At 36.8% G+C, this 27,784-nt stretch overlaps 1 protein-coding gene across 1 annotated transcript in view; it reads right to left on the bottom strand.

Annotated features, from left to right (window-relative positions):
• Positions 1-27,784, bottom strand: part of LOC150082632 (NACHT domain- and WD repeat-containing protein 1-like) — a 229,864-nt gene that overhangs the window by 30,981 nt on the left and 171,099 nt on the right. Inside the window, 1 exon segment of the mRNA XM_090377558.1 lies at positions 8,722-8,920. Coding sequence (XP_090233684.1) covers positions 8,722-8,920 — 199 coding nt within the window.

Below are 27,784 nucleotides of genomic sequence, written 5' to 3' on the forward strand. Positions count from 1 at the left end.
TCAAGAGTCACAGCAGCCTCCAGCAATCATTTCAGCCTCTTTACAGATGCGTTAGCTGTTATATCGTTAAGTGCCCATCTATACTCTTGTTTTTTTATTATAACTTCACTTATAGTATATCATCATGCCCCCTAAGGAAACTAATAAAAAGAAAAAGCATGTACATCTGAGTGTTGTGTAGAAAATTAAAACTGTTAGTGAAGTTTGAGTCTGGTGTGTCTGTTTCCCACATCTGTCAGGAATATGACATGAAAAAAAACAAATTGTGTCAGATATTACAAAGAACAAGGTTTTTTAAAACATCTGACAGGTTAATGAGTTTTTACTTTTTACAAAATCTAAATCTTAAAAAGTTTAACCCTGAAGATTCATTCACCAGTTTCTCAACTTCAGCTTCTTAGCTGTGATTCTGAAAAAAGCTTTTGCAGGAAAAAACTTTATTCAGAGTCAAAACTTTATTATCTTCTTCTATGTATTGACCAATAATGTTGTGGTGGAATTGTGCAGCGAATCAGAAATCATGGTGTCAGGTGAAAAAGCTTAAATAAAAGCTTGTTTTTATTGTTTAACTTTATTTCAGTGTTTCTAATATATGTGGAATAACTGTTTAAATTGCCAATTATGTTGGATACAAATGGTCTCAAAAATAAACTCTCATTTTAACAGACATGTATGCTACATGTATGATTCCCCATCAGTCTACAAAATTGAGAGTTTACTGTATTTATCAATATACCTTCTTTTAGCTGAAGTCAGTTTTAACATAAAGGGCAAAATAAATTTTACCATATACTGCTGTACTAAAACAATATTCATGAATGCATAAATTTTATTGAGTAAAGGAAACATCGGATCACTGCTTTACTAATGAAAAATAAATGTACAAGTTATGATTGTGCAACACCAAGTGATTACAATTTAGCTACAAAAAAAAGCAAAGCTGAACATGTATGTTGCAACAAGTAGTGCAAGTTTGGTGTATTATTTTATTAATATTTTATTAAATATTATTTATCAGCATTTTATTAAATATAACATAAATATAGGTATTACAGAAATATATGATGAATTTGAAGTGCTGATCAAGGCAGATATTGCTGGGAAATCAGAGACATGGTGTCACACAGATATCAGCAGTGCAGAATTGGAATTTGGGGAGTACAATGTGTACAGAAAGAACAGACAGGGTAGGAAGGGAGGAGGGGTTATGCTGTTAGTTAAGAAACACAAAATCCAACGAAGTGCATCCTGTTGACATGGGTGGACAGTGCAATATTAAATAAGTTTGGTGTGACATAAACACTGGAAAAGGGAAAATGAGAGTACGAGTGCACTATAGGCCTAATGACTCTGATGAGTACAATGAACAATTGTGCAGAGAAATAAGAATTGGCCAGTAAATCAGAATGTCTTGTAATGGGAGATTTTAACTTTCCAGATATTGCCTGGAACTTGTGAGTTAGTCACTCGCACGCTAGCAAGACTTTTTCGGATTCATTGGAGGATTGTTTTCTACAGCAACATATTCAAGGGGCAACCAGAGAGGGTAATACTCTTGATCTGATTATCAGCAGTGATGATGCATGCATCAGGAATATGCAGATAAAGGCACCACTAGGCGACAGTGATCACAGTCTACTGATGTGAGATTTATTTAAAGATGTAACTACCATCAAGGGTTAAGGGAAAGGTTTTTGTTTTTGTAAAGGTTTTTGTTTTCAGGCAATTTTAGAATTCTATACAGTGGGATCAACTGATGATGTTAAAAACAGTGAATTCTAAATGGGATGCCTTCAGTTAATTAATCTTGGAATCCACTAGGCTTTTCATACCAACTAAGAAATACTGTTCAAGATTTAGGCCTAAATAGATGCCAGATGAACTAATGAGGCTCAAGGCAGAGTAGAAAAATACGTAGGATGCATATAAATTAGCAGGCGACACAGAAGCCTATGGCAGATATAAGCTAGTCTGTAATCAAGTCACAAAGGTTAGGCAAGCAAAGGCTGATTATGAGAAATCCTTGGCAAAGGATGCAAAGAAAATCAACAAAGAATTTTTTAGTTATGGTAACTCTAGAAGGAAGGGGATGAATCAGATTGGTCCACTTGATGTTGATGGTTCAACTGTTTATGATCCTGCTCAGATAGCTGACAAACTGAATGAGTATTTTGCATCTACATTCACACATAAGGAATTCTGTAAGGAAGAAGAGGACAGAAGTTTACTAAACTCTAACAGGGAGCTAAATGATTTTGTAATAATGGATAGCAAAGTGGAGGAGAAATTGTTGAATTTAAACATAAAAAATGCGCCTGGGGCAGACAGAATCTATCCAGTTATATTAAAGGAGGCAGTGAGGGAAGTAAGCAAACTCTTAGCCATAATTATGAGAGCATCCTTAGATTCAGAGGAGGTCCCCATGGGCTGGAGATGTGCAAATGTATCTCCAATTCACAAAGGGTAACACAAATAATTATAGACCTCTTAGTTTAACTTCTGTTCCGGGGAAAATAATAGTCACTGGTTAAAGAAGTGATGCAGGATCACCTAGACAAGACTGCAGTAATAGTTCAGACATAGCATGGGTTTGTTGTTAAGGAATGCAAATCTCGTCTGACCAATTTGATTGGATACTACGATGTGGTCACAAAAGGAACCGGATGCAAAAAAATTATTTTAATATGATATACTTGGATTTCAGGAAAGCTTTTGATACTGTTGCAGATGGAAGACTACTGTACAAATTGGAGCAGTATGATAAAAACGGACACTGCTCTACATGGACTAATGTTATTACTGGAGTCCCCCGAGTTCGGTGATGGACCCATTGTTGTTTTGTGTATTTATTAATGATATCAATGAAGGTATATCAGGCTTAATGTCCAAGTTTGCAGATGATACAAAGGTTGTTAATGATAGTAAAGACAGTATGCTACTGCAACAGGATCTAGGAAAGTTAGGTTTGGTTTGGTTTTTTTTTTTTTTTTTTTTTTAGGAGCATTAGCAACTAAGGCCATATTGCTCCGGGAAATAAATGCAGTGGTCATTCCCTGACCTTTCCGCATCCTCCGTATTTGGTGGCAACGGGCTCGAACCCCGGTCTAATCAAGAAGCGTGTGCTACACACTGCTGCTCCTTCCCACCTGGCTACGAAGGCACCCCAGGAAAGTTAGGTAGATGAGCTGAGAAGTGGCAATTGAAGTTTAATATTGACAAATGCAAAGTACCACATATGGGTAGCAGTAACCCAAGAGAAATGTAACAACTGTGTGGTACTACACTCAAGGAGGTGGAGAATGAAAAAGACCTGGAGGTAATTGTGCAGTCAGATATGAAGTTCTCTGAGCAGTGCAGACAGGCTGCCAGAGCAGGTAATGGAGTTTTGTCAATGATATATAGCAATTTTGCCAGTAGAGACAAGGAGGTGATTATACCTTTGTATAGGGCAATGATCAGGCCACACCTTAAGTACTGTGTACAGGTCTGGAGGTCTCATTTTAGGAAGGACGTAGAGTTGCTAGAATGAGTACAGAGAAGGGCAACAAGACTGGTGAGAGTAACAAAGGGGTTCTCTTACCAGGAGGGGCTTAAATTCTGTCAGTGGCAGCATCTGGAGACTAGGCACCTGCGAGGTGATCTGATGATTGAGTTGTACAAAGACCTTGAATGGTTTGAGCAGGCTGAATGCTGACGGGATACTTCCACTTGCTGAGACTAAGAACCTGAGGGGCAGAGATTCAAACTGAGGAAAGACAGTTGTAGAACAGATGTGCGGAAGTTTGCCTTTAGCCAGCAGGTAGTTGACTGCTGGAACAGACTTTCATCTATTGTTGTGGAAGTTGATAGTTTAAATAAATTTAAGGCTGAACTAGAGAACCATTTGGAGTGGCCGATGGGTGAAATGGAAAGTTTTTTTTTTTTTGGCTGATGCTCTATAAGCTTGCTTTCTTGCATCATATGCCTCAACTAATGCTAATATTTTTGCACCCCTTAAAAAAATCTAATGGCAACCCATGTTTGGGATGAGATCGATAGGGTGGTGTAACTGGTGCATTAGAGAAAAGTGGACTTAGTGTGGCAAAGTCCACTTTTATCTAAAGATCTAACAGCAAATAAGATACCATGAAGGAAATTTCTTCTTTTGTTGTTTTTGTAACTCGCTGGTCATAGTAAATCCAGTAAAGTCTTACTACTGTGTGAGCGGCCAATCCACAAGTTCCAGTCAACATCTGGAAAGTTAAAATCCCCCATTACAAGACATTATGATTTACTGGCCCATTCTATTTGTCTGTATAGTTGTTCAATATAGTCATCAAAGTTATTTGGCCTATAAATGCACTCTACTCTTATTTTTGTTTTCCAAGTGTTTTATGGCACATCAAACTGATTCTGCATTGCATCTAAAGCAGTGCAGTACCTAAATCAGCTGGGTGCTGAATTAGATTCTAAGTGCTTCTTAGATAAGTGGATAATCCTCCGTCCTGTCCAGTCTGTTCTTTTTGTACACGTACTTGTCACATTAAAATTCCATATCCCTTACGTCTGCATGGCACCATGCCTTCGATGTCCCTACAATGTTCATGTTTGATAACTTAACCAGTACCTCAAATTCATCAAATTTTTTTATTATACTCGTAGTGTTAGTGTACATGCAAGTTTACTTTAACCTGTTTTTGCTAACTCTAACACAGCTGGAATATTTCTGACATCTTTCTAGGCTACTGCACAACATCCCAATAGAATCAATACAGGAATCACTTTCATCTCTGCTTGTTGCTGTGTTAATCTATTAGTCTGTATATCTCCCTCCCCTAAGATAGCAGTTTCTGATCTGCCTAACACTGCCACAATAGCATCATCAAATATTCTGTTGCAACCTTCAAGTTAAGTGTATCTCATCCCTGCAAAAACAATCTCTTCTGTTAATAAGCACTGACCATGGGGAGAAAAATTTTACTCCACGAGCCTTGCACAGTCTCTCCAGGGCTGAACTGATTGACAAACTTTCATCATGTTCTCCCACCTATCATGTCTCAGCTGAATTGTAAGCACTTTCAAATTTAATCCTAACTTGCTACTTTTTCTCAGCATTGCTCTGTATTTGTTAAGTAAGTCCTTCAATCATCTGAGGCCTTACTTAAGTATCATCAACTTTTTTCCTTGGCAGAAATAATAGGATATGGCATCATAACAGGTACAACAATGCAGTCATAATTTTAAACTTATAAACTTAAGCATCAGATTTTCAAAATGGCTTCATAACAAAGAATAAAATACGGTTTTTGTACTATATATATGTGTTTTCATCTAATAGCAAAATCACAAAAATGGTTAAAGACTACAGTAAACCCCCGCTATTCACGGTTTTGCGATCGCTGATTTAATATAAAATGAAACTTAAAAAAATGTGAATTTTAAAGCACCGTGAATATTTTCCGCCATAAAAAAAACATGGGTGTGGCTAAAATTATCTTTCCCGGTCAAAACAGCGCTCAGTGGGTGGGGGAGAGGGGTGACAAAATCGCGAGCGTGGATGTTTCTCACTAATCCTTGTTCAGTATATGTTATGCGCTTGTCATGGAAGGTTTCTTCATTTGCTTTTAATTTATATGCTTATAAATTGAATAAATTTATAAATTGACGGAAGAAAGTGACTTTATTGTGGACAAGTTCTTTCTAACCCGTGCAAAAATATGGCTACGAATAACAAGGGAAATGTGAAAAGATCAAAGAAGGTGATGACATTAGCGAATAAAATTGAGTTATAAGATAAAATTTCTAATGGTGAAAATGTCTCCTCAGTGGCAAAACATTATAAAATCAATGAGTCAACGGTACGATCAATCAAAAAATCGGAAGAAAAAATCCGACGTAGTGTCCGTGAAAACGCGCTAATTGCTTAAAAAATTTGCTCTGTAACTTGCGATGTTAAATTAGAAAAAATGGAAAAGGCTTTAAATCTGTTGATAGAAGACCGAACTCAAAATAAAATTCTGTTAAGTTCACTCATCATTCATGAAAAGACAAAACTCCTTTATCAACACTTCAGCGAAACTGGTGATAGCACTGGCGGGATAAGCTTTTTAGTTAGCAAAGGTGCTGGTTTGAAATTTCTAATAAATATTACATTTAATATTAAATTGTTTCTTATTTTCATTTCGATGCCATATGCTTGCATTTCACTATGTACTGTCTATGTACATAGTCATATTATGAAGGTACATCTAATACATACATAGACAAAATTTTACACTAGTTTTTCTTATATACAGTAATACCCCGAAGTTACGCGATAGGTGGGTCCGACGAAAATCGCGTAAGTCGAATTCGCGTAAGTCGGGGTACAACTTTGCATATAAATACATATAAATTTTGCTTAATTGGGACCAAGGACTAACAAAAACACTAGTTTAGAAGAAAAATATTAATAAAATTGCAGTTCTTTATACATATTAATACAAAATATGTATTAAAAAAAAACAAATGAGTTACGTAAAAAAGTTATTTCGATGTTGATGGCTTCATAAAATCTAACAAATTCGTCGGACGACACAGCGTCTTTTTTTCACGCAGAATTTCTTCATAGCAAGCTAATATTTTTTTTTTATTCCTTGCTTTGTAGCTATAACGCGTTCCTCGTTGGAGTCTATGTTTTCTAAAATTTTTAAGCCCTTTACAATTGAGCCCTTTTCAATTTTCAACCTGTCAAGTTTGCAATTGTCATGTGCTTTTCGCCGTTGCTTCATTTAGGCCTGTAGCACATGCAATATCACATGGTCTTTCATTTCGCTCAAAGCGTTTCACAATTTCATATTTTTTCTCTATCGACAGAGGCGGACTGGCCATAAGCCTTACCGGGGAAACCCCGGTGGGCCAGTGTGATTTTGGCCATAAACCGTAGTATGAGGCCACTATAAATTCGGGGTAAGAATTTTTGACCCAGTCCGCCTCTGTTTATCGATAATTGCTTTTCTTTTTCTCTCTGAATCTGCAGTGTCTTCACCAGGACGCTTCCTTTTCACACCTTTTAATTAAGTATTTTACTCATTTTTAGGGAATAAAGCACAATTACAAAATGAGGAGGCACGCTTGATACGCATAAACAAAGCTGCGCGCATGTAGCAACTGAATAAACAACACCATAAAGGCAGAGGTACGCTATTAACACCTCACATTTCTAGGGGTTACTACCATAAAACAATAAAAACAATTTCCAGTTGCGTTTCTGCTAGTGAAATCTGTTATAAACTGGTAGTAAACTCGATCTAATTGCATTTGCGATTATACCGATAGCTGGAATTGTGTTGGTTTTTACGTTATTATGGTGAAATGTGTTTCCCCCTTCACTGATATAAAAAATATAAAAGCAACAAAGTTAAATTTTGTTCATCTTTCGCTCTCATTCTCCGCCGTCGCACCGTATATCGATAACATATGAAAAACGACCTTGAAGATAGTGGGCGGCAGCGTTGCCAAACGAAAAAAAATCAAGAACCGCGTAACTCCAAGTTCGCGTAAGTCGGGGTAGCGTAAGTCGGGGTATTACTGTATTTCATACTTTGGAATGGAACCCCTTTATTACTATGGGTGCCATAACTCAGTATTCGCATTTTCGGTATTCGCGACATTTCTCAGGAACGTAACCCCCGCAAATAGCAGGGGTTTACTGTACTTATGTTTTATATCAAGCCTAAAAAATCAACAAAAGATTTTTCTAAGCTTTTATTATGAGTGTGAGACTGGGGGAATTTTACCACCTGCACCCACCTGGTCAGGCCTGTAGTGGGATTATATGAAAAGTTTTGTTGGTGTGTTTAATTTTATAGACAATGCAAAAATGGTTGAGAATTAGGTGCTCTGGTATGTTTTATATTCTAAAAACTAAAGCTTGAACTCTATGCTTTCATTATGAATGTTGGCTGGGGAAGTTTTTTTGTTGTCTATATACTGCTACCTAGCTCATAAAGCCTATTATTAGATTTTGATTGATTTTCCAGGCTCATTAAGACATGTGTGATGAACAGTTTGCTCGGTTAATTAGATTATTATCATTATTATTATTTATTATTATTATTAGCTATATGGTGCAAGGAAGTCTGAGGCTTATGCTGCACCAGCCAAAAAAAAAAAAAAAAATTCCCAAGTTACCCTAAAAGAGAGAGAGATAAAAGTAGAAGGGAATCACCAAGAAAGAGAAGAATGATGATATCCAGCTCAGGACCCTGGGTGTGCCAAGCCCATACTCACCAAATGTGAGCCCCCGGGGTTTAATTACAAAGCTCATTTTTAATCAGTTGGCATGCCACTGCATTGATAGCAGTAATAACAAATGTGTTCGTAAAACTGTGTCCCATTTCTAAAAAACAGAAGTTTTTTTTTTTTTTTTTTTATTATAAAGATAGTCCTACTTATACTATTATAGAACATTAAAATATTCTTAAAAATAACTGAAGAGATCACACAATTTTACTTTGTAGTCCCATTAGTTCTTATTCTTGGCAATTCATGGTCAAATTATGTTCACCTTGCTGGAATAGTAGACTATTCGTTCTGCAGAATGTTGTTAAGAAATTAATGTTTTGTCGTACAGCCATTTAAATATATCCAAACCTTTTTTTTTTTTCTTATATTAAGTCTATTGCAGAAAGTGAAATGCCACTTACTTACTTACATAAGACTACAGCAATTCTCATAAACTGAAGTCATGGAATGACTTACTCGACAGATTGATACAACATAATGTCCATCATCACTGATTGCTGCCAAACGCGTGATGAATTCGTGATGGGGAATTCTAAGATCATACACCAACTTCCTACTAGCAAGGTCCCATACAAGAAGAGGAAAGGGTTTTTGTGTTTCATCTCCGCATACACAGATTCTTCCATTTGCACTGACCAAAAGACTGTTGAGAAACCTATGGAAGGAAGAAAAATATATTTACTATGCAATATGACAACGTAAGTAATTTATAGTTGATATTCTCTACTTAGGTTCTCTCACTGAATTATTTCACCCTATCAATTTTACTGTTTTACAATACCAATTGGCCATTTTTTTTTTTTTTTCTAAGGGAGAGCTTCATAAAAATGAATACAACAAAAGTAAAAGCAGTGCTGAAATTAAGAAAATTTCAACAATCTCTGAATCTAGTTCATCCTCCACTGGTTTTGCACCACAGAATTTGTACAAACTAGTTATTCTGCCTCTTGTTTGCCACACCTGGTGCACTTGCACAATGATGGGTCAGAAACAGCCAGCCCATTAGACACTATCTCTGATGAACACATCTTGCACTGACGTCATGCCTCACTGGAAGTCCATCATATCATGGCTTCTTCTTATGCTCGTAACAGGCAAAACCAAGTGCCAGCTATGCACATAATTGGCATAAATACTACTGAAATTCCATTTACCAATCTACACTTTTATTTGAATGGTGCAATTCACTTTCACAGAATGTTGCTATACAAAATATATGTAAGCCAGGGTAAAACCCAATACATCATATGAAGTCTGTAAGGATAGTAGATCAATGAATGCAAATACTGTATACCAATTCCAAATAATATACCTAGAGTGATAGCAACCATACACCTAGAGCGATAGCAAACTTTTCATAAGAAAAGTTTGCCAATGGTTGCCATCACTCTAGGTATATTATTTTTATTGTTCCTCTTTGCTAGAGATAATAAAAATGAAATAAATAATTATAATTTTTTATCAAATTTAATCTATAAATCATAATAAAAATGTGATTTTGAATCAAAATTTAATTCAATAATGATTTTTTTAAATTATTTTTAATATCCTTGAGCTTTCCTAATATTTGCACCCACTGGCTTCACCTATACCTAAATTCAGCTCTGCCTTTCACATAGGTTTTGTCAATCAGACCCCAGAATTAATTGCTCAAACCTGAAATTGGTAATGAACTTAGCATTTCAACCAGTGCATCCAGCCCAGTTCAAACACTGAGTGGGGGAGAATATATGTTTAGTTTTATAGGTTTCCCATAATGTTTTTTATACCCAACTTTATAAAGCAAGCCCAGAACTTGAATGGACTGGAGCACACCAGAACACCAGTTGGCACGTGTGAAAAACCACAACAAGAGTCTGGTTCTTCACACATGCCAGTAATGGTATGTACATACTTTATTATTAAAAATAGAGTATTTTATTAATGAGCATTCCTTTTCATAAAATTTCCCATTTCACCTCTTGAACAGGAGTGCCTCTGAGAGGCAGAAATGCATTGTGCTTGGCCCAACACTCAGGCTAGCTCTATGCTCATAACTGCATTTTGACTTAATATTAAAAGAAAAAAAAAAAAAAAAAAAAACAGTACATACTCTAAAATGGTATAAACTCTGATTCTGTAAGGCAAATTGATAATGTTCCCATTGACTCTACTGGGGAAGCCTTCCAGAGAAGCTAAAATGGCTACTGAAATTGAGCTCTCAAAAACACAAGTTTTTGTAAAATTTTGATATTTTTACTTATTGTTGTTATTTGGTTTTTAGGAGCATTCCGGGATATGCAGTGGTCATTCCCTGACCTTTCCGCATCCTCCGTATTTGGTGGCTCATGGGCTCGAACCCCGGTCTAATCAAGAAGCATGTGCTATGCACTGCTGCTCCTGCCCACCTGGCTATGGAGGCACCTTATTTTTACTTAACATACTAAATTGCAATTTCATTTTAATTTTGTCCCAGATTTTGTCCCATTCCTGGGCAGGTGGTGCCTAGAGATAATACATTTTAAAAAAATGTCCTAATCGCATATATTAGCTTATTTTTGAATTCTGCTATTGATTTAATAAACTATGACTTATAACTATGATTCATAGAGCCTTTATTATCAGTAATTTTGGTGCAAACATTATATCTCATAACTAGTATATTGTAGTGTAGTAGTTATTACAGCATTTTCTATTGTAGTAAAAAAACTGAAGATCCTAATCATGTAGGTTAGCTTTTTATATAGCTAAGCATTTAGAAAAGCAACAGAGATATTTAGAAATATAATACCAATCACATAACATGGGAATAATGTAGCATTATTTCACACTCCTATTTCTTCATCTGTGTGGTTTGATTGCATTTCAAATTAAATTTAGACTAAAATCAGGCCTCAAAACAAGAGTAGCAAAGCAAAAAGCTCAAAGTAGCAGGAATGGCTTGGCTCGTGCAAATGGGTGGGGGGGGTGCATTGGACGTGCTGCAGGAGGGGAGGTCCAATCGAGGGCACCATCAAACTCTTAACTCCAGATGCAAACTCTTAACTCCAGATGCAAAGGTACTTGCATCTGGTAACATGGGAATAATGTAGCATTATTTCACACTCCTATTTCTTCATCTGTGTGGTTTGATTGCATTTCAAATTAAATTTAGACTAAAATCAGGCCTCAAAACAAGAGTAGCAAAGCAAAAAGCTCAAAGTAGCAGGAATGGCTTGGCTCGTGCAAATGGGTGGGGGGGGGTGCATTGGACGTGCTGCAGGAGGGGAGGTCCAATCGAGGGCACCATCAAACTCTTAACTCCAGATGCAAAGGTACTTGCCCCCCCCCCCCCAAGTACCTTTGCACAGCCCTGTCCAGGAAGCAACTGTTTTGGTTACTCTATTAGCATTAGTAGAGTAAAAATATTCAGCTCTGCCTTTCACATAGGTTTTGTCAATCAGACCCCAGAATTAATTGCTCAAACCTGAAATTGGTAATGAACTTAGCATTTCAACCAGTGCATCCAGCCCAGTTCAAACACTGAGTGGGGGAGAATATATGTTTAGTTTTATAGGTTTCCCATAATGTTTTTTATACCCATCATAGGCATATGATGCAAGAAATCAAGCTTATACAGTGTCAGCCAAAAAAAAAAAAAAAAAAAAACACCTTTCCATTTCACCCATCCATTCACTTCTAGTTTTGCCTTGAATTTATTTAAGCTGTCAACTTCTACAATAACAGCTGGAAGTTTGTTCCAACAATCAACCACACGATGGCTAAAGGCAAATTTCTCCACATCTATTCTACAACTGCCTTTCCTCAATTTCAATTATTCATTCATTAAGAATCTGCAGATAAAGCAACCACTAGGTGGCAGTGATCACAGTGTACTGATGTGGGATTTACTTAAAGATGTAACTACCATGAAGGCTAAAGGGGAGGGCTTTTGCATTCGTAAAGGTGATTAGAGTGGTCTCAGATAGTTTTTAAATTCTGTACAGTGAGACCAACTGATGATGTTACCAACATCAAATTATAAATGGAAAGCAAGGAATTAATCTTGGAAGCTACTAGGCTTTTCATACCAACTAAAAAATACTATTCAAGGTTTAGGCCTAAATGGATGTCAGATGAATTGATGAGACTAGTGACAGAGAAGAAAAATGTATGGAATGCATATAAATTATCAGGTGACACAGAAGCCTATGGTAGATATAAAGTAGTCTGTAATCAAGTCACAAAGGAGGTTCATGCAAGCAAAGGAAGATTATGAGAAATCTTTGGCAAAGAATGCAAAGAAACACAGAAGAGATTTCTTTACTTATGTAAACTCTAGAAGGAAGAGGATAAACCAGATTGGTCCACTTAACATATTGATGGTTTCACTGTTAATGATCCTACTCAAGTAGCTGACAAACTGAATGAGTAATTTACATCTACATTCACACATGAGAAATTCTTTAGGAAGTGGATGCCAGAAAAAAAATCTGGTGAGTATAAGACCCTTTGTATAAGGTCACACCTTGAGTACTGCATACAGGTCTGGAGGCCTCATTTTAGGATGGATGTAGAGCTGCTGGGATGAGTTCAGAGAAGGACAACAAGACTGGTGAGGGGAACAAAGGGTTGCTCTTACCAATAAAGGCTTAAATTGCAGCACCTGGAGCCTAGGCATCTTTGAGGTGACATGTTTGAGATGTATAAGGCCTTGAATTGTTTTAGCATTAGCATTAGTAGAGGCATATGATGCAAGAAAGCAAGCTTATTCAGCATCAGCCAAAAAAAAACAAAAAACACACCACTCCCATTTCACCCCTCCGTTCGCTCGAAATACCTGTACAGTTGAGCCTTAAATTTGTTTAGGCTATCAACTTCAACAACAAGTGATGGAAGTCGGTTCCACCAACCAACCACCCACTGGCCAAAGGCAAATTTCCGCACATCTATCCGACATCCGTCCTTCCTCAATTTGAATTTATGCCCTCTGAGCTGATTATTCTGAGCAAGATGAAGAATCCCACTGGCATTGAGCATGCTCAAACCATTCAAAGCCTTATACACCTCTATCAGATCACCTCGCCAGTGCCTAGTCTCCAGACTTTGTAATTTACAAAACTTGAGCCTTTCTTCGTTAAGAGCAACCCTTTGTTCCATTCACTAATCTTGTTGCCCTTCTCTGTACCCGTTCCAGCAGCTCTACATCCTTCTTGAAATGAGGCCTCCAGACCTGTATACAGTACTCAAGATGTGGCCTAACCATTGCCTTATACAAGGGAATAATCACCTCCTTATCCCTGCTAGAAAAATTCCTGTATATCATTGACAAGACACCATGAGCTACTCTTGCAGCTCGTCTGCACTGCTCAGAGAACTTCATATCTGCCTGCACAATTACCTCCAGGTCCTTTTCATTCTCCACCACTGCCAGTGTAGTACCGCAGAGTTGATACGTTGCTCTGGGGTTACTGTTTCCCATATGTAGTACTTTACATTTGTCAATGTTAAACTTCATTTGCCACCTCTCAGCCCATCTGTTCAACCTTTCCAGATCCTATTGCAGCAGCATAGCATCAGTGGTGTCCTTAACCACCCTGCCAACCTTTGTATCATCTGCAAACTTGGACATTAAACTTGATATCCCATCATCAATATCATTCATAAACACCGAAAACAACAACGGACCCAACACTGAACCCTGAGGAACTCCACTAATAATATTAGTCCACGTTGAGCAGTGTCCATTGATTACCACTCTCTGTCTTCTGCCACTCAACCATCCCCTTATCCATAGCAGCAATTTGCCTCCAATGCCACACTGCTCCAATTTGTGCAGCAGTCTTCCATGTGCAACAGTATCAAAAGCCTTTCTAAGATCCAAATATATAATATCAAAGTTATTCCCTGCATCCAGTTCTTTTGTGACTACATCATAGTATCCAATCAAATTGGTCAGGCAAGACCTGCCCCTAACAAAACCATGCTGCATCTGAGCTATAACTGAATTCTTGTCTAGATGATCCTGCAGTGCTTCTTTAACCAGTGCCTCCATTAATTTACCTGGAACAGAAGTTAAACTAACAGGTCTATAATTACTTGTGTCAGCCTTTGATCCTCCTTTGTGAATTGGGGTTACATTTGCACATCTCCAGTCTATGGGTACCTCCCCTGAGTCCAAAGAAGCTCTCATAAATATGGCTAGGGGTTTGCTTACTTCCTTTGCTGCCTCCTTTAATATAACTGGATAGATCCCATCCACCCCAGGTGCCTTTTTTATGTTTATCCTCAACAATCTCTCCTCCACTTTCCTCTCAGTTATTACAAAATCATCCAGCTCACTGCCAATGTTTACTTTACCAAATTGGTCAGGCAAGACCTGCCCCTAACAAAACCATGTTGCATCTGAGCTATAACTGAATTCTTGTCTAGATGATCCTGCAGTGCTTCTTTAACCAGTGCCTCCATTAATTTACCTGGAACAGAAGTTAAACTAACAGGTCTATAATTACTTGTGTCAGCCTTTGATCCTCCTTTGTGAATTGGGGTTACATTTGCACATCTCCAGTCTATGGGTACCTCCCCTGAGTCCAAAGAAGCTCTCATAAATATGGCTAGGGGTTTGCTTACTTCCTTTGCTGCCTCCTTTAATATAACTGGATAGATCCCATCCACCCCAGGTGCCTTTTTTATGTTTATCCTCAACAATCTCTCCTCCACTTTCCTCTCAGTTATTACAAAATCATCCAGCTCACTGCCAATGTTTACTTTACCTACATCATTCTCCTTCCTGAATAACTCCTCATGCGTGAATGTAGATGCAAAATACTCGTTTAGATTGTTAGCCACCTGAGCAGGATCCTCAACTGTTGAACCATCAATATCCAGTGGACCAATCTGATTCATCCCTTTCCTTCTTGAGTTTAAATAGGTAAAGAACTCTTTTCTGTTTTTCTTTGCATCCTTTGCCAAGGATTTTTCATAGTCTGCCTTTGCCTGCCTAATCTCCTTTGTGACTTGGTTACAGACCAACTTATATCTATCATAGGCTTCCATGTCACCCATTAATTTGTATGTATCCCATGCATTTTTCTTCTCTGCCACATGACAACCATTTAGGCCTAAACCTTGAACAATATTTCTTAGTTGGTATGTAAAGCCTGGTAGCCTCCAAGATTAGTTCCTTGAATACTTCCCATTTTGAGTTTGCTGTTGGTAACATCATCAGTTGGTCCCACTGTATAGAATTTAAATACTGTCTCAGACCATCATAGTCGCCTTTACGAAAACAAAAACCCTTCCCTTTACCTCTGATGGTAGTTACCTCCTTGAGTAAATCCCACTTCAACACACTGTGATCACTGCCACCTAGTGGTTCATTTATCTGCAGATTCTTAATGCATGAAGAATCACTACTGATGATCAGATCAAGAGTATTGCTCCCTCTTGTTGCCTCACGGACATGCTGATGTAGAAAACAATAATCCAATAAATCCACAAAAGCCTTGCTAGTGTGCGAGTGACCAATCCACAAATTCCAGTCAATATCTGGGAAATTAAAATCCCCCATTATAAGACTCTCTGATTTACTGGCTCACTCTATTTCCCTGTACAATATCTTATTATACTCATCAGAGTCATTAGGCCTATAGCACACTCCTACTCTCAATTTTGATTTCCCTATGCTTATGTCACACCAAACTGACTCGACACTGCCCTGTCCATCGATGTCGACTGGCTTCACTTCCTTGGACTTTATGTGTTTCTTAACTAATAGCATAACCCCTCCTGTCCTGTCTATCCTTTCTATACACATTGTATTCTCCAAATTCCAGTTCCGCATTCCTTATATCTGTGTGACACCAAGTCTCTGATATCCCAACAATATCTGCCTTTGATGTTTTGAGCAATACCTCAAATTCATCAAATTTATTTACCAAACTCCTAGCATTGGTGTACACGCAGGTATACATGCACTTGTTTCTATTCTTGGCTACCCTAACACAACCCATGTGTTTACTTGTACCGCAATGACTCCCAGCAGTCTCTGAAATATCCTGCATCTTGTTTTTCAGGCTTCTGCTCATTTCAATAGAAGCAGTGCAAGAATCACTTCCACCTCTGCCAGTGGCTACTGTTAATCTATTAGTCCTTGTATCCCCCCCCCCCAACTAGCAGTTTTCCGACCCACCTAACTCTGCCTCGAAGCATCAGCAAAAATTCTTGCACCCTTTCTATTTAAGTGTATCCCATCCTTGTAGAAGCAATCTCTCCTGTTAACAAGTACAGTCCAGGCTGAAAAAAATTCTACCCCTTGAGCCTTGCCCAATCCCTCCAGGGCCGAATTGATCGACAAGGCTCTCATCATATACTCCCTCCTATCGTGTCTGGGCAGAATTGCAGACACTTTCAAATTCAACCCTAATTCACGGCTTTTTTTTCAACAGTGACCTGTACTTGCTAAGTAATTCCGCCGGTATTTTAGCAAGTAATTTAGCAAGCTCCATGCTGATGGGATTCTTCCTCTTCTTCAGATTACACACTTCAGGGGCATAAATTCAAATTGAGGAATTGAGGAAAGACAGTCGTAGAACAGATATGCAGAAATTTGCCTTTTAGGCCAGCAGGTAGTTGATTGCTGGAACAAATTTCCATCTGTCATTGTGGAAGTTGATAGCTTAAATAAATTCAGGGAAGAACTGGACAAACTTTTTGAATGAATAGGTGAGTGAAATGGGAAATTTTTTTTTGTTTTTGGCTGATGCTGTATAAGCTTGCTTTCTTGCATCTTATGCCTCTACTAATGCTAAACTTGCCCTCAATGCTACATTAATCCAGTTTATATAGCAGTCTTTTATGTACAACAGTATCAAAAGCCTTCCTAAATCCAAGTATATGATATTAAACTTATTTTTTTCATCCAGTTGCTTTGTCACTGCATCACAGTAAACTATCAGCTTGGTTAGACAAAACTGCCCCTTAACAAATCCATGCTGTGATTGCAGTATAATTGCATTATGATGATTTTGCTTTACTTCTTTAACCAGTGACTCCATTTTTTTTTTCTGGAACAGATGTTATGCCAACAGGTCTGTAATTACTCATGTCAATTTTGATCTGCCTTTATGAATTGAGGAAATATTTGCTTATCTCCAGTTCATAGGAACCTCCCCTGAATCCAAGGATGCTCTCATAATTATGAATAATGGTTTGCTTACCTACTTTGCTGCCTCCCTTAATATGATTAAACAGATCCTGTTCACCCCAAATGCCTTTTTTATGTTTGGTTTCAACAATTTATTTTCCACTTTCCTTTTATTTATCACAGTTGTTGAAGCTAAACGTAAATAAGGCACATGGTTCAGATGGGATCTATCCAATTACATTATAAAGCAGCAACAAAAAAGATAAGGAAACCTTTGACCGTAATTATGAGCACATCTGTGGAATCAGGGGAGGTCCTTATGGATTGTAGCCGTGCAAATGTCTCCCCCAATTCATAATGGGGGATCAAAAGGTGAAGTAAGTAATTACAAGTTTGACTTGTAATTACTTACCTGTAAGTTTGACTTCTGTTCCAGGAAAAATAATGGAGTCTAGTTAAAGAAGCAATGTAGAACCATTTAGACAGAAATGCAGTTATGTGGCAATCACACCATGGATTTGTCAAGGAGCAGTTCATCTGAACAACCTGATTGCTATAATGTAATAACAAATGAAATGGATGAAAAAACTAATTTTGACATCATATATTAAAATTTCATAAAAGCTTTTTATACTGTTTTCAAATGAAAGACTGCTCTTCAAATTGAGTAGTGTGGCATTACATTAGGGGGCAAGTTACTGCTATGGATTAGGGGATGGTTGAGTGGGTAGTTATCAATGGCACTTCAGAGGTAGTTATCAATGGTACTTCTCTTCTAATGTTATTAGTGGAGTCCCTCAGGTTTCACTGCTGTGCCCCATAAGCATAACTATGAATTTTGACTTGTATGGCCAAATATCAGAAATGTTCCCTTGGTTTCATGACAATAATAAATTTTTGAAATTATTATCACTGAATCATTATCTACAGGTGGTACTTTTATAAAAAGGGAGGAGTTTATAATGACTGATTCAGATAATAACAACTGCCATATTTTTAAAATTATAAACTGTTATCCAAAGTCTTTAGCCAATTTGTTGACTACAATACATCAGCACCTGTGGCTAAGGCCACACTTTATATATCCTAGTTATGGCAAGTATTTTATGCTACTGCTGGGCCCATTTAATATTTATTTATTTATGATATTGATGAAGACATATCAAAATTGATATCTAAATTTGAGGTTTGATACAAAAGTTGGCAGGGTGTAGGTGGTAAGTGACAGTAATCAAGGCATACTACAGCAACATTTAAAAAATTAAGCAGATGAACTGAGAAGTAGCAATTCAAGTTGAACTTTGACAAATGTAAGGTGCTGCTTGTGGATAGCAGTAATCATAGAATAACACAACTGTGTGGTACCACACTTCAGGTAGTAGGGAATGAAAAAGACATTGGTGTGCAGTCAGACATGAAGTTCTCTGAGCAGTGCAGACAGACTATTAGGATAATCTATGAGATTTTGTGAATGATACATATAAAATTTCCCCAGAAGGAATAAGGAGATGTTTATCCCACTTAGTGAGGGGGGGGAAAAAGGGGTACTCTTGCCAAAAAAGATTTCAGTTCTCCATATTGCAGCATCTGGAAACTAGGCACCTGAGAGGTCTGATCGAAGTGTTTATGGCTTTGAATGGATTGAGTAAGCTAAATGTTGATGGTATCCTTATTCTTTCTGAGACAGCCCACACAAAAAATAGCCATAAATTTAAATTGAGAAAAGATAGTTGTGTGATAGATGTGTGCAGAAATTTTCTTTTGGCCAGAGAGCAGTTGATTGTCAGAACAAACTTCTTTTATAAGCTTGCTTCCTTACATCATTTGCCACTACTAATACTAACATAGTTGGCAATTGAATCAAACCTGAATTTGAGAAACAAGAATTCACCCTGAAAAAGAATATTTGATAAGGAATACAAAGACAAAAGTTCAAATGATAGAATGATAGAGAAGGAATTTTTATTATCCACTTTTTTTCAAAATTTTAGACAAAACCATCCAGTTTTTTTTTTTTACCTTTACAAAGACAAAGTTCAAATGATAGAGAAGAAAGTTTTATTATCCACTTTTTTCAAAATTTTAGACACACCCATCCAGTCACTGAAAGATGGGGTTGATTTTGAGTTGATTGTCTCTTCCTGTCACGTAGCTCCCTGAGGAGCAGTTGTGGCCAACAATTTCCTCCAACTGCATCAATCTTGTGCTCTACAAGTGACATCGCAGTCATGCCCAGAAGGTCAGTGATCCCATCCTTCCACCTAGTTGCAGGTCTTCCTCATGATTTTTTCTTACATTATATTCTTCAACAGAAAGTTATCTCTCCTTGCTATGTGTCCAAAACATTTGAGTTTTCTTCTGTTGAAAACCCAAAATGAAGAAGAATTTTAGGCCTGCCAATTTTATTCAATACCCACTCATTTGTTCTTCAATCAAGGTAAGAAATACACAGTATTTTCCTGTAACACCACCACATTCAAATGCCTGAATTTTCTTCCTGTCAACTCTTTTCAGATTCCATCCTTCACATTCATATGTGGCAACTGGAAAAATTATCGAATCAATGATTCTCAGTTTCGGCTTTAGGGGCAGATCTTGATCTCTCCATAATTTTGTCAGATCAGTGACCAATGTTTTAGTAATTGCCTGTTGCCTCTTCACATCATTTGAGCAGTCACCATTTTTATTTATTCTTGATCCTTAGTAATCAAATTCATCAACTTCTTTGATGTCCAGCCCATTAACATTCACTTTATTGGAACCGAGATTATCACCAATCACCACAATTTTAGTTTTACTCACATTCAGAAACAGTCCTTTTTTCTTACTTGCTTCACATACCCTCCTCAGAGTTTCTTTCAAGTGATCCGTGGAATTGCAAATTAGCATAGTATTAGCTGCATAATGAAGGTTTGTTATCTTCCAATGTTATCTTCCTTTGTTGTCTTCCAATTTTGATGCCAGTGTCTAAATCTTCCAAAGCTTCACACATATCTTTGGCATAAAGATTAAAAGGCAAGGTGGCAAAATGCACCCCTGCCTGACACCTTAACTGATTTTGAAAGAGTTGGTGTTTTCCATGTTGGTTCTTACAGTTCCTTCCTGTTCCTGATATAGTAGCTAAATCAGATGAATTATGTGGATTGGGAATCCAATATTAGTCATTGTTTCCCATAGTTTCTCATGTTGAACACAATCAAATGCTTTTGAATAATCTATAAAACACAAAACAACTGGAATTTTAAATTCTTTGCATTTTTCAACAATCAGATGTAGACCTTAGATTTTATCTCTGGTACTTCTGCCCTTTCTGAAACTTGGTGCTCTTCTGGCATTTCTTCTTCAAGTTTTCTTGAAATTCTGTGATTTTACGAAGAATATTGCTAGCATGAGAAATTAGGCTAATAGTCCTGTAATTTGAACAAACTTGAAGATCTGCTTTTTTTTTGGTAAGGGAATGAAAATTGATTTCTTCCAATCTGCTGGCCTCTGCCCCATTTCCCAAATCTTTACAATCATTTTATGAAAAAGCTTGGTACCCTTCACACCTGTAGCTTTAATCAATTCTTCTGGGATTTCATCAGTTCCAGAGGGCTTTTTCGAATTCTTCCTTTAGTGGAACTAGTTCATGATCACATCAATTCATTCCAATTTCTATACAATTTGAATTATGCCACAGAAATGATGTTCATCAAGTTGCATAGCAATTTTATGGATTTAGAAATTCTTCTTATAAATAGTTATCAGAAAGACATCAGCTTATACAAAGAATTAAAATATATGCAAAACAATTCCAGACAGTTACGCTGCACTAAAAATTTTGCAATTTATGTGGTCAAACAATTTAATGGCATCATTGTCAAATCTTTCCATGGTGCTGACAGTGCTTGTAACATTGCCAGTATCAGTGGCCCTCACAGAATGAAGCTTTCCAAAGCTGACACTAATTGAAACTTATCCCCCATCCACGATGACATAAGATCAGTTGGATAGTTTGGCAACCCTATCTATTGAAACATGCTACTGCCAAGGATGAAGTGATCCAAAGATTTGCAGCTGTTAAGGCTAAGAAAAGTTAATTTTGAAGGTGATATTTTAATGAGTATATGACAATTAATGCCACCTGTTTATTAAAGTAAAATTAATAAATTATATTTTTATTTTAAGATTTTAGTAAAATGAGATGAATGAAATAAATAATCAAATTATATCAAAAGTTAACATTTTATTTTATTAAATGAAAAAACTTTGTCAGCTTATATAAATGGGACAGGGGCACGGGCACCAAAGCAAAGTCAGCTTAGGGTGCCACAACACTTTTAGCTGGTGGCTCTGTGAAAACCTCTAGTGGTGCAGCAATGGGGGAACATTCTTCACTGGCACCAGACAGTGGGGGCACCATGAGTTAAGGTCAACTCTTTCCTACCTAAGAGGCATCAGTGCAACAAGATCAACTTAGCAATCTGACCTTACAAAGTAGGGAAAAAAAAAAAAAAAAAAAAAACTAGGAAATACTGATTTTAGTAGCATTATTGACAATTTTGCATTTGTAGCCTGGAAAATCAATCTTTAATTTTTATAATCTTTTAATATATATAAAAAAATTATATATATTTTATATATTTTAAACATTTTTTATATATAAAAATATTCACATACAAAATATAAATTAAATACATATACTTCTTTGAACTAAACTTATGAAATAAAACATCACTTCTTAGAAAAAAATATATATAAAAAAAAAAATATATATATATATATACACTGTATATATATACAGTATATATATAACCATAAAAATAAATTGGAATAAGAATTAAAAATAAAAATAATGCCAGCAGCATGGCAAGACAAGAGCAAAAATAGTCAAAAATAAACATAACGTTCAAACCAATAGGGAGGGAAGAGAGGGGTAAGAATATTGCAGCAGAAACTCTCTAAGATAATTTATAACATCTAAATGTAAGGATAATAAAATAATAATTCATTAAATTTCAAAAGCCAGATAAATAGAAATTTAACGGTGTCCCCTCGGACGGGAACCAGGTCCAAATTTATGTTATACTGTATTATATATATAGCCTATACCGTATTTGTTTTTGTTTTTTTTTTTTTTTTCAGAGAAAGGCTGAAATTCAGTATACAGTACCCCTCGTGCTAGCTACGTAACGAACAGAAGATTGCGTGAAGTACGAGAACTGGGAAAAATAGTTGTAATTAGAAGAAAAAAAAAAAACACTTATTAGAGGGATCGTGTTTTTAATCGATTTTCATTTTTGTTTAGTGAAAAAAGGTTGTTTTTTATGTGAAATAATAATACATACATCTTTTAATAATAAAAACAAGAGAAATTAAATAATATAATTAAATTTATTTTTCCGCTGAGTGAATTTTTTAAAAATAATTCTTCGTAATATTCTTCACAAGAATTAGCAAAATTGCACGTAACTTGTATTGCTTTCATCATTTCTAAGGTCGGTTGTGTTTTTGTTCATGTTCACAGCTTCTTTACTACCAAAAAAAAAAAAAAAACTCTTTCCATTGTATCATTGGTTCCCGGCAAACATAATGCAAATCATTTGCATTATGTCCTGAATTGCACATGTAGTCTCCGTATTTAATGGCAGACATAATGCAAATCATTTGCATTATGTCTGCCATTAAATACGGAGACTACATGTGCAATTCAGGACATTTTCTGGGACAGTTTGAAAACGACTGAAATCCAGGACGTCTGGTCACTTTGCCCATATAAATCATGAATGATTATTTTTTATAAATCATTCATGATTTATAAAAAAAAAAAAAAAAAAAGGGAGCAAAAAGCAACAACTTTTGTACCTTCAGTTTGGCACCATATTGCCCATTCATTCCTCCAATTGGCACAAACAACATACAAAACATCAAGTGCTTCAGCTATAATATATGGATACAAAAAAAGAAATAACTGTCGGATTTCTTTTGGTCTAATTTTAATTAAACTCGGGAAGGTGGGAAATATCTTTCTAAAGGAGCCAAATATACAATTCCATGAATATCTATCCACTAGGAGTAGCGTTATTACATGCGGACAGACGGACAAAGATATAACTGCCGGATTTCTACTGGTTCGATTTTAATATTTGGAATAGCACGACAAATGTTTCTAAAAGACCCAAATATGAAGTTTTATGAAAAATCCATCACTAGGAATCGAGTTATTACATGCGGGCGGAAGGAAATGGTGAAGACAATAGGTGCTTTATGGCGCCTCCGTAGCCGGGTGGGCAGGAGCAGCAGTGCATAGCACACGCTTCTTGATTAGACCGGGGTTCGAGCCCGTGACTACCAAATACGGAGGATGCGGAAAGGTCCAGGAATGACCACCACATATCCCGGAGCAATATGGCCTTAGTTGCTAATGCTCCTAAAAACCAAATAACAAACAAACAACAACAGGTGCTTTATTGTATGCCGACGAGCCTAAAACTGGGCCCAACTTGTCGAGCTAGCAGCCTGGCACTACAACACTGCGTACTGCGCATGCAAATCGCGAACATGTGACTGAATGTTAAATTATTTAAGCCTTATAAAACTGAATGTTACAGATTTAAGAGATTATAAACGTTTTAGTCTGAACCTTGATACTATTGTGCACCCAACTTTAACGATATCCAATAAAACTGAAAAACAGTACCACTTATTAAATGCGCAAGTAACCAATTTTTCAAGCAACTTCTAAATAAAATGGTACTGTTGTAAAAACTAAAAAAAAAAAACGAGTGTTTGCGTCCCCTTTCATCTTTGTCGGGATAACGGGACAACTCATCTAGTTCTAGCATATACCCCGAAAATCCAATAACAGATGTGACAATGCAGTATATTAGCGTCTATTATCCAACCAGGTACAATTCCAGGGCTTAAGGGATAAGCAAACGTGTCGTCCCAGAGTGCCAAAAACGAAACAGCAATAGGGAAAAAAAAATAATAATAAATAAAAATAACAATAAACCTGTCAGTAACTTGGCCAGGATATGAATATTTGTCCTGATAACAATAAACCTCCACGGTGTCAACTCCATATTTATCTGCTGTCTGCTTTTGTGGTTCGTCATTTTAAGCCAAATAAACATTACAAGCAAAGCCCTCTAAAAGATGAACCTGAATTTATCACGAACTGTTTCCCTGCCTTCAAAATCAATCAAATACCGTAAAAAGTGCAGATGATAAATTTAAAATGACTTCTAGATGATGCAAAAAAGTAGCTAGCAATTGAATTGAACCTGAGCAACAAAAATTAGCTCCAAAAAAGAATGTCTGATAATGAATACGAAGACGAAGTTGAAATGATAGACAAGAAAATTATAGGATCCACTTTTTTAACACTTTAGACAAAGCAATCTAATCACTGAAAGACCGGTTTGAGTTGATGGCAAAGCATAACAATCAATTCCAATTACTATACAATTTGAATTATTATTATTAGCCATATGGTGCAAGGAAGCCTAAGGCTTATTCTGTACCAGACAAAAAAAAAAAAAAAAAAAAATCTGAATTACCCTGTGAGAGAGAGAGAGAGAGAGAGAGAGAGAGAGAGAGAGAAGTAGAAAGGAATCACCAAGAAAGAGAAGAATGATGATACCCAGCCCAGGACCATGGATGTGCCAAGCCCATACTCACCAGACGTGAGCCCCTGGGGTTATGCCATAGAAACCAGGATCGACGAAATGCGTAACAATTTTCAGCAACTCCTGCATCGATTTCAAGGAAGAATTAAAATATTTACGAAGCCATTTCGCAGGGTGTTGTTCTCCACCAAAATCTTGCAATTCTTGTGCTCAAACAACTTGACGGCATCACTGGCTAATCGTTTCGTGAGGCTGAGAATTTTGCCACCATCGTAGCCATCGCAGAATGGAGCTTTTCAAAGATGAAGTTAATCATAACTTATCTTTGTTCCACGATGGCATAAGATCGATAGGACGGATTAACAACCTTATCAACTGAAACATGCAATTCCCATGATGTATTTGGATAAATTTGGGAGTATAACGTGTACAGAAAAAACAGACAGAGAAGGGAGAGGTTATGCTCTTAGTTAAGAAGCATATAAAGGCCGCCGTAGCCTAGTGGTCAAGCGCGCGGGTGCATAAGTACACGTGCCTTGAGTGACCGGGGTTCAAGCCCGTGACTGCTGAATACGGTGCTGTTTCTTGTATTCTGTCTATCTTGTTATCCGGGTCGTCCCGGAGTATAAACAGAAAATTTATTTATTTTATTTTATATTAAACCTAAGGCCAGTTTACATGGGTGACGAGTGCAATATTCAGTCAGTTTGGTGTGACATAAGCAGTGGGGAAACAAAAATTGAGAGCATACGTGTATTACAGGCCTAATGACTGTGATGAGTACAATATAACGAACAGCTACACAGAGAATCAAAGTGGGCCAATAAATCAGCATGTCTTATAATTGGGTATTTTAACTTTCTGGATATTGACAGGAACTTGTGGACTGGTCACACTAGCAATACTTTGGGGATTAATTGGATGACTTTTCTACAACAGCATGTTAGAGAGGTAACAAGAGGAAGCAATACTCTTGATCTGATTATCAGCAGCGATTCTTCATGAATTTAAGCATCTGCAGGTAAAAGACCCGCTGGGTAGCAGTGCTTCATAGAGTACTGATGCAGGATTTACATAAAGACATAACTATTGTCAAAGGTAAAGGAAATTATATACTAATAATATACTAATCCAAATATTATTCTATGCGGTGAAACCAATTGATGATGTTACAAAAGCAATTTCAAAATGGGAAGCATTCAGGAAAGCAACTGTTGAAGCTACTAGGCATTTCATACCAACTAAGAAATACTAAAGGCTTAGACCTAAATGGCTATCAAATGAATGGATGAGACTTGTGGTAGAGAAGAACAATGCATGGGACGCATACAAATTATCAGATAAATCAGAAGCCAATGGTAGACAAATTACTCTGTAATCAAGTCACAAAGGAGGCAGGCAAGCTAATGCTGCTTATTCTCTGGTCAAGAATGCAAAGAAAAACAGCAAAGACTTCTTTAATTATATTAACAGTAGAAGGAAGGGACTGAATCACGTTGATCCATTTGATGTCGATGGTTTAACTGTTGATGAACCTGCTCAGGTTGCTGATAAAATGAATAGGCATTTTGCATGAGAAATTCTTTAGGGAAGAGGATGCCCGAAGTTTATAAAATTCTAAGAGGGAGCCAAATGATTTGTAATAACTGAGAAGAAAGTGGAAGGAAATCCGTTGAAGCTAAACTTACAAATGGCACCTGGGTTAATGGAATCTATCCAATTACCGTATTTGTCGGCTTATAAGACGCACCTTCATTTTGAAACGTTAACTTTAAGAAAAAAAAAAAAAAAAATTTTGAAAAAATTTATCGTTAATACATTGCACAATGTAAATTTAAAATTCAATAAAAATAAAACCAAATAAAGAAAGGTATAGGATTATTACTCTTATTATTTTAAAGTTATTCAACTTCAGATTCATTACTGACTTGATCATCATTATCCTCAACATCATCATCACTAGTATCACTGTTATTCTTAAACAGTAAACGATCTTCAGTGCCCTTTTTTTTTGCATCTCTTACCACATTTTTAAAGGAATTGACCACAATTTCATTCTTAGCACCATGCCATGACTTCAGCACCCATTCACACACTTGTGCTATTGATGGACGTTTCATTCTTCCCGTAGGCGTCATATCATGGTTCCCCTCTATCATCTATTTATTCCACTGCTTCCGCATGTCATTCTTGAAGGCTTATTAATGCTGACATCTAAAGGATATAACTGGGAAGTTAAGCCATCCGGAATTACCCCCAATCCTGTGTCATCATTTCAGCCAGTTGTTTGATGTTTTCAGTAATATTATGCTCTAAACTGATCCCATACGAGTAGTGCATTTTTACGCAGTAGTCCACCAGGACGCTTGAATAAAACTTTTACAAACCAATCCTTGATACATTCTTCATCCATCCATTCGGTTGTACAAGTATGTGAATTCCATTTGGCAGTTTATCTTTCGGTAAAGTTTTTCTTTTAAAAAGTAACACTGGCGGAAGTTTGATCTATCCAGTTATGGATAGATCAAAGGATGGGATCTATCCAGTTATGTTAAAGGAGACGGCAAAGCAACTAAGCAAACCCTTAGCCACAATTATGAGAGCATCATTGGACTCAGGGGAGGTTCCCACGGACTGGAGATGTGCAAATGTATCCCCAATTCACAAAGGGGGATCGAAGGATGACTTGAGTAATTACAGACCAGTTAGTTTAACTTCTGTTCCGGGTAAAATAATGGAGTCACTGGTTAAAGATGCATTGCAGGATCATCAAGACAAGACTGCAGCAATAATTCAGAGACAGCAT

Source organism: Mastigoproctus giganteus, chromosome 7, assembly GCF_048544385.1.
Source record: "Mastigoproctus giganteus isolate SK-2022 chromosome 7, ASM4854438v1, whole genome shotgun sequence".
NCBI classification, from domain to species: Eukaryota; Metazoa; Arthropoda; class Arachnida; order Uropygi; family Thelyphonidae; genus Mastigoproctus; species Mastigoproctus giganteus.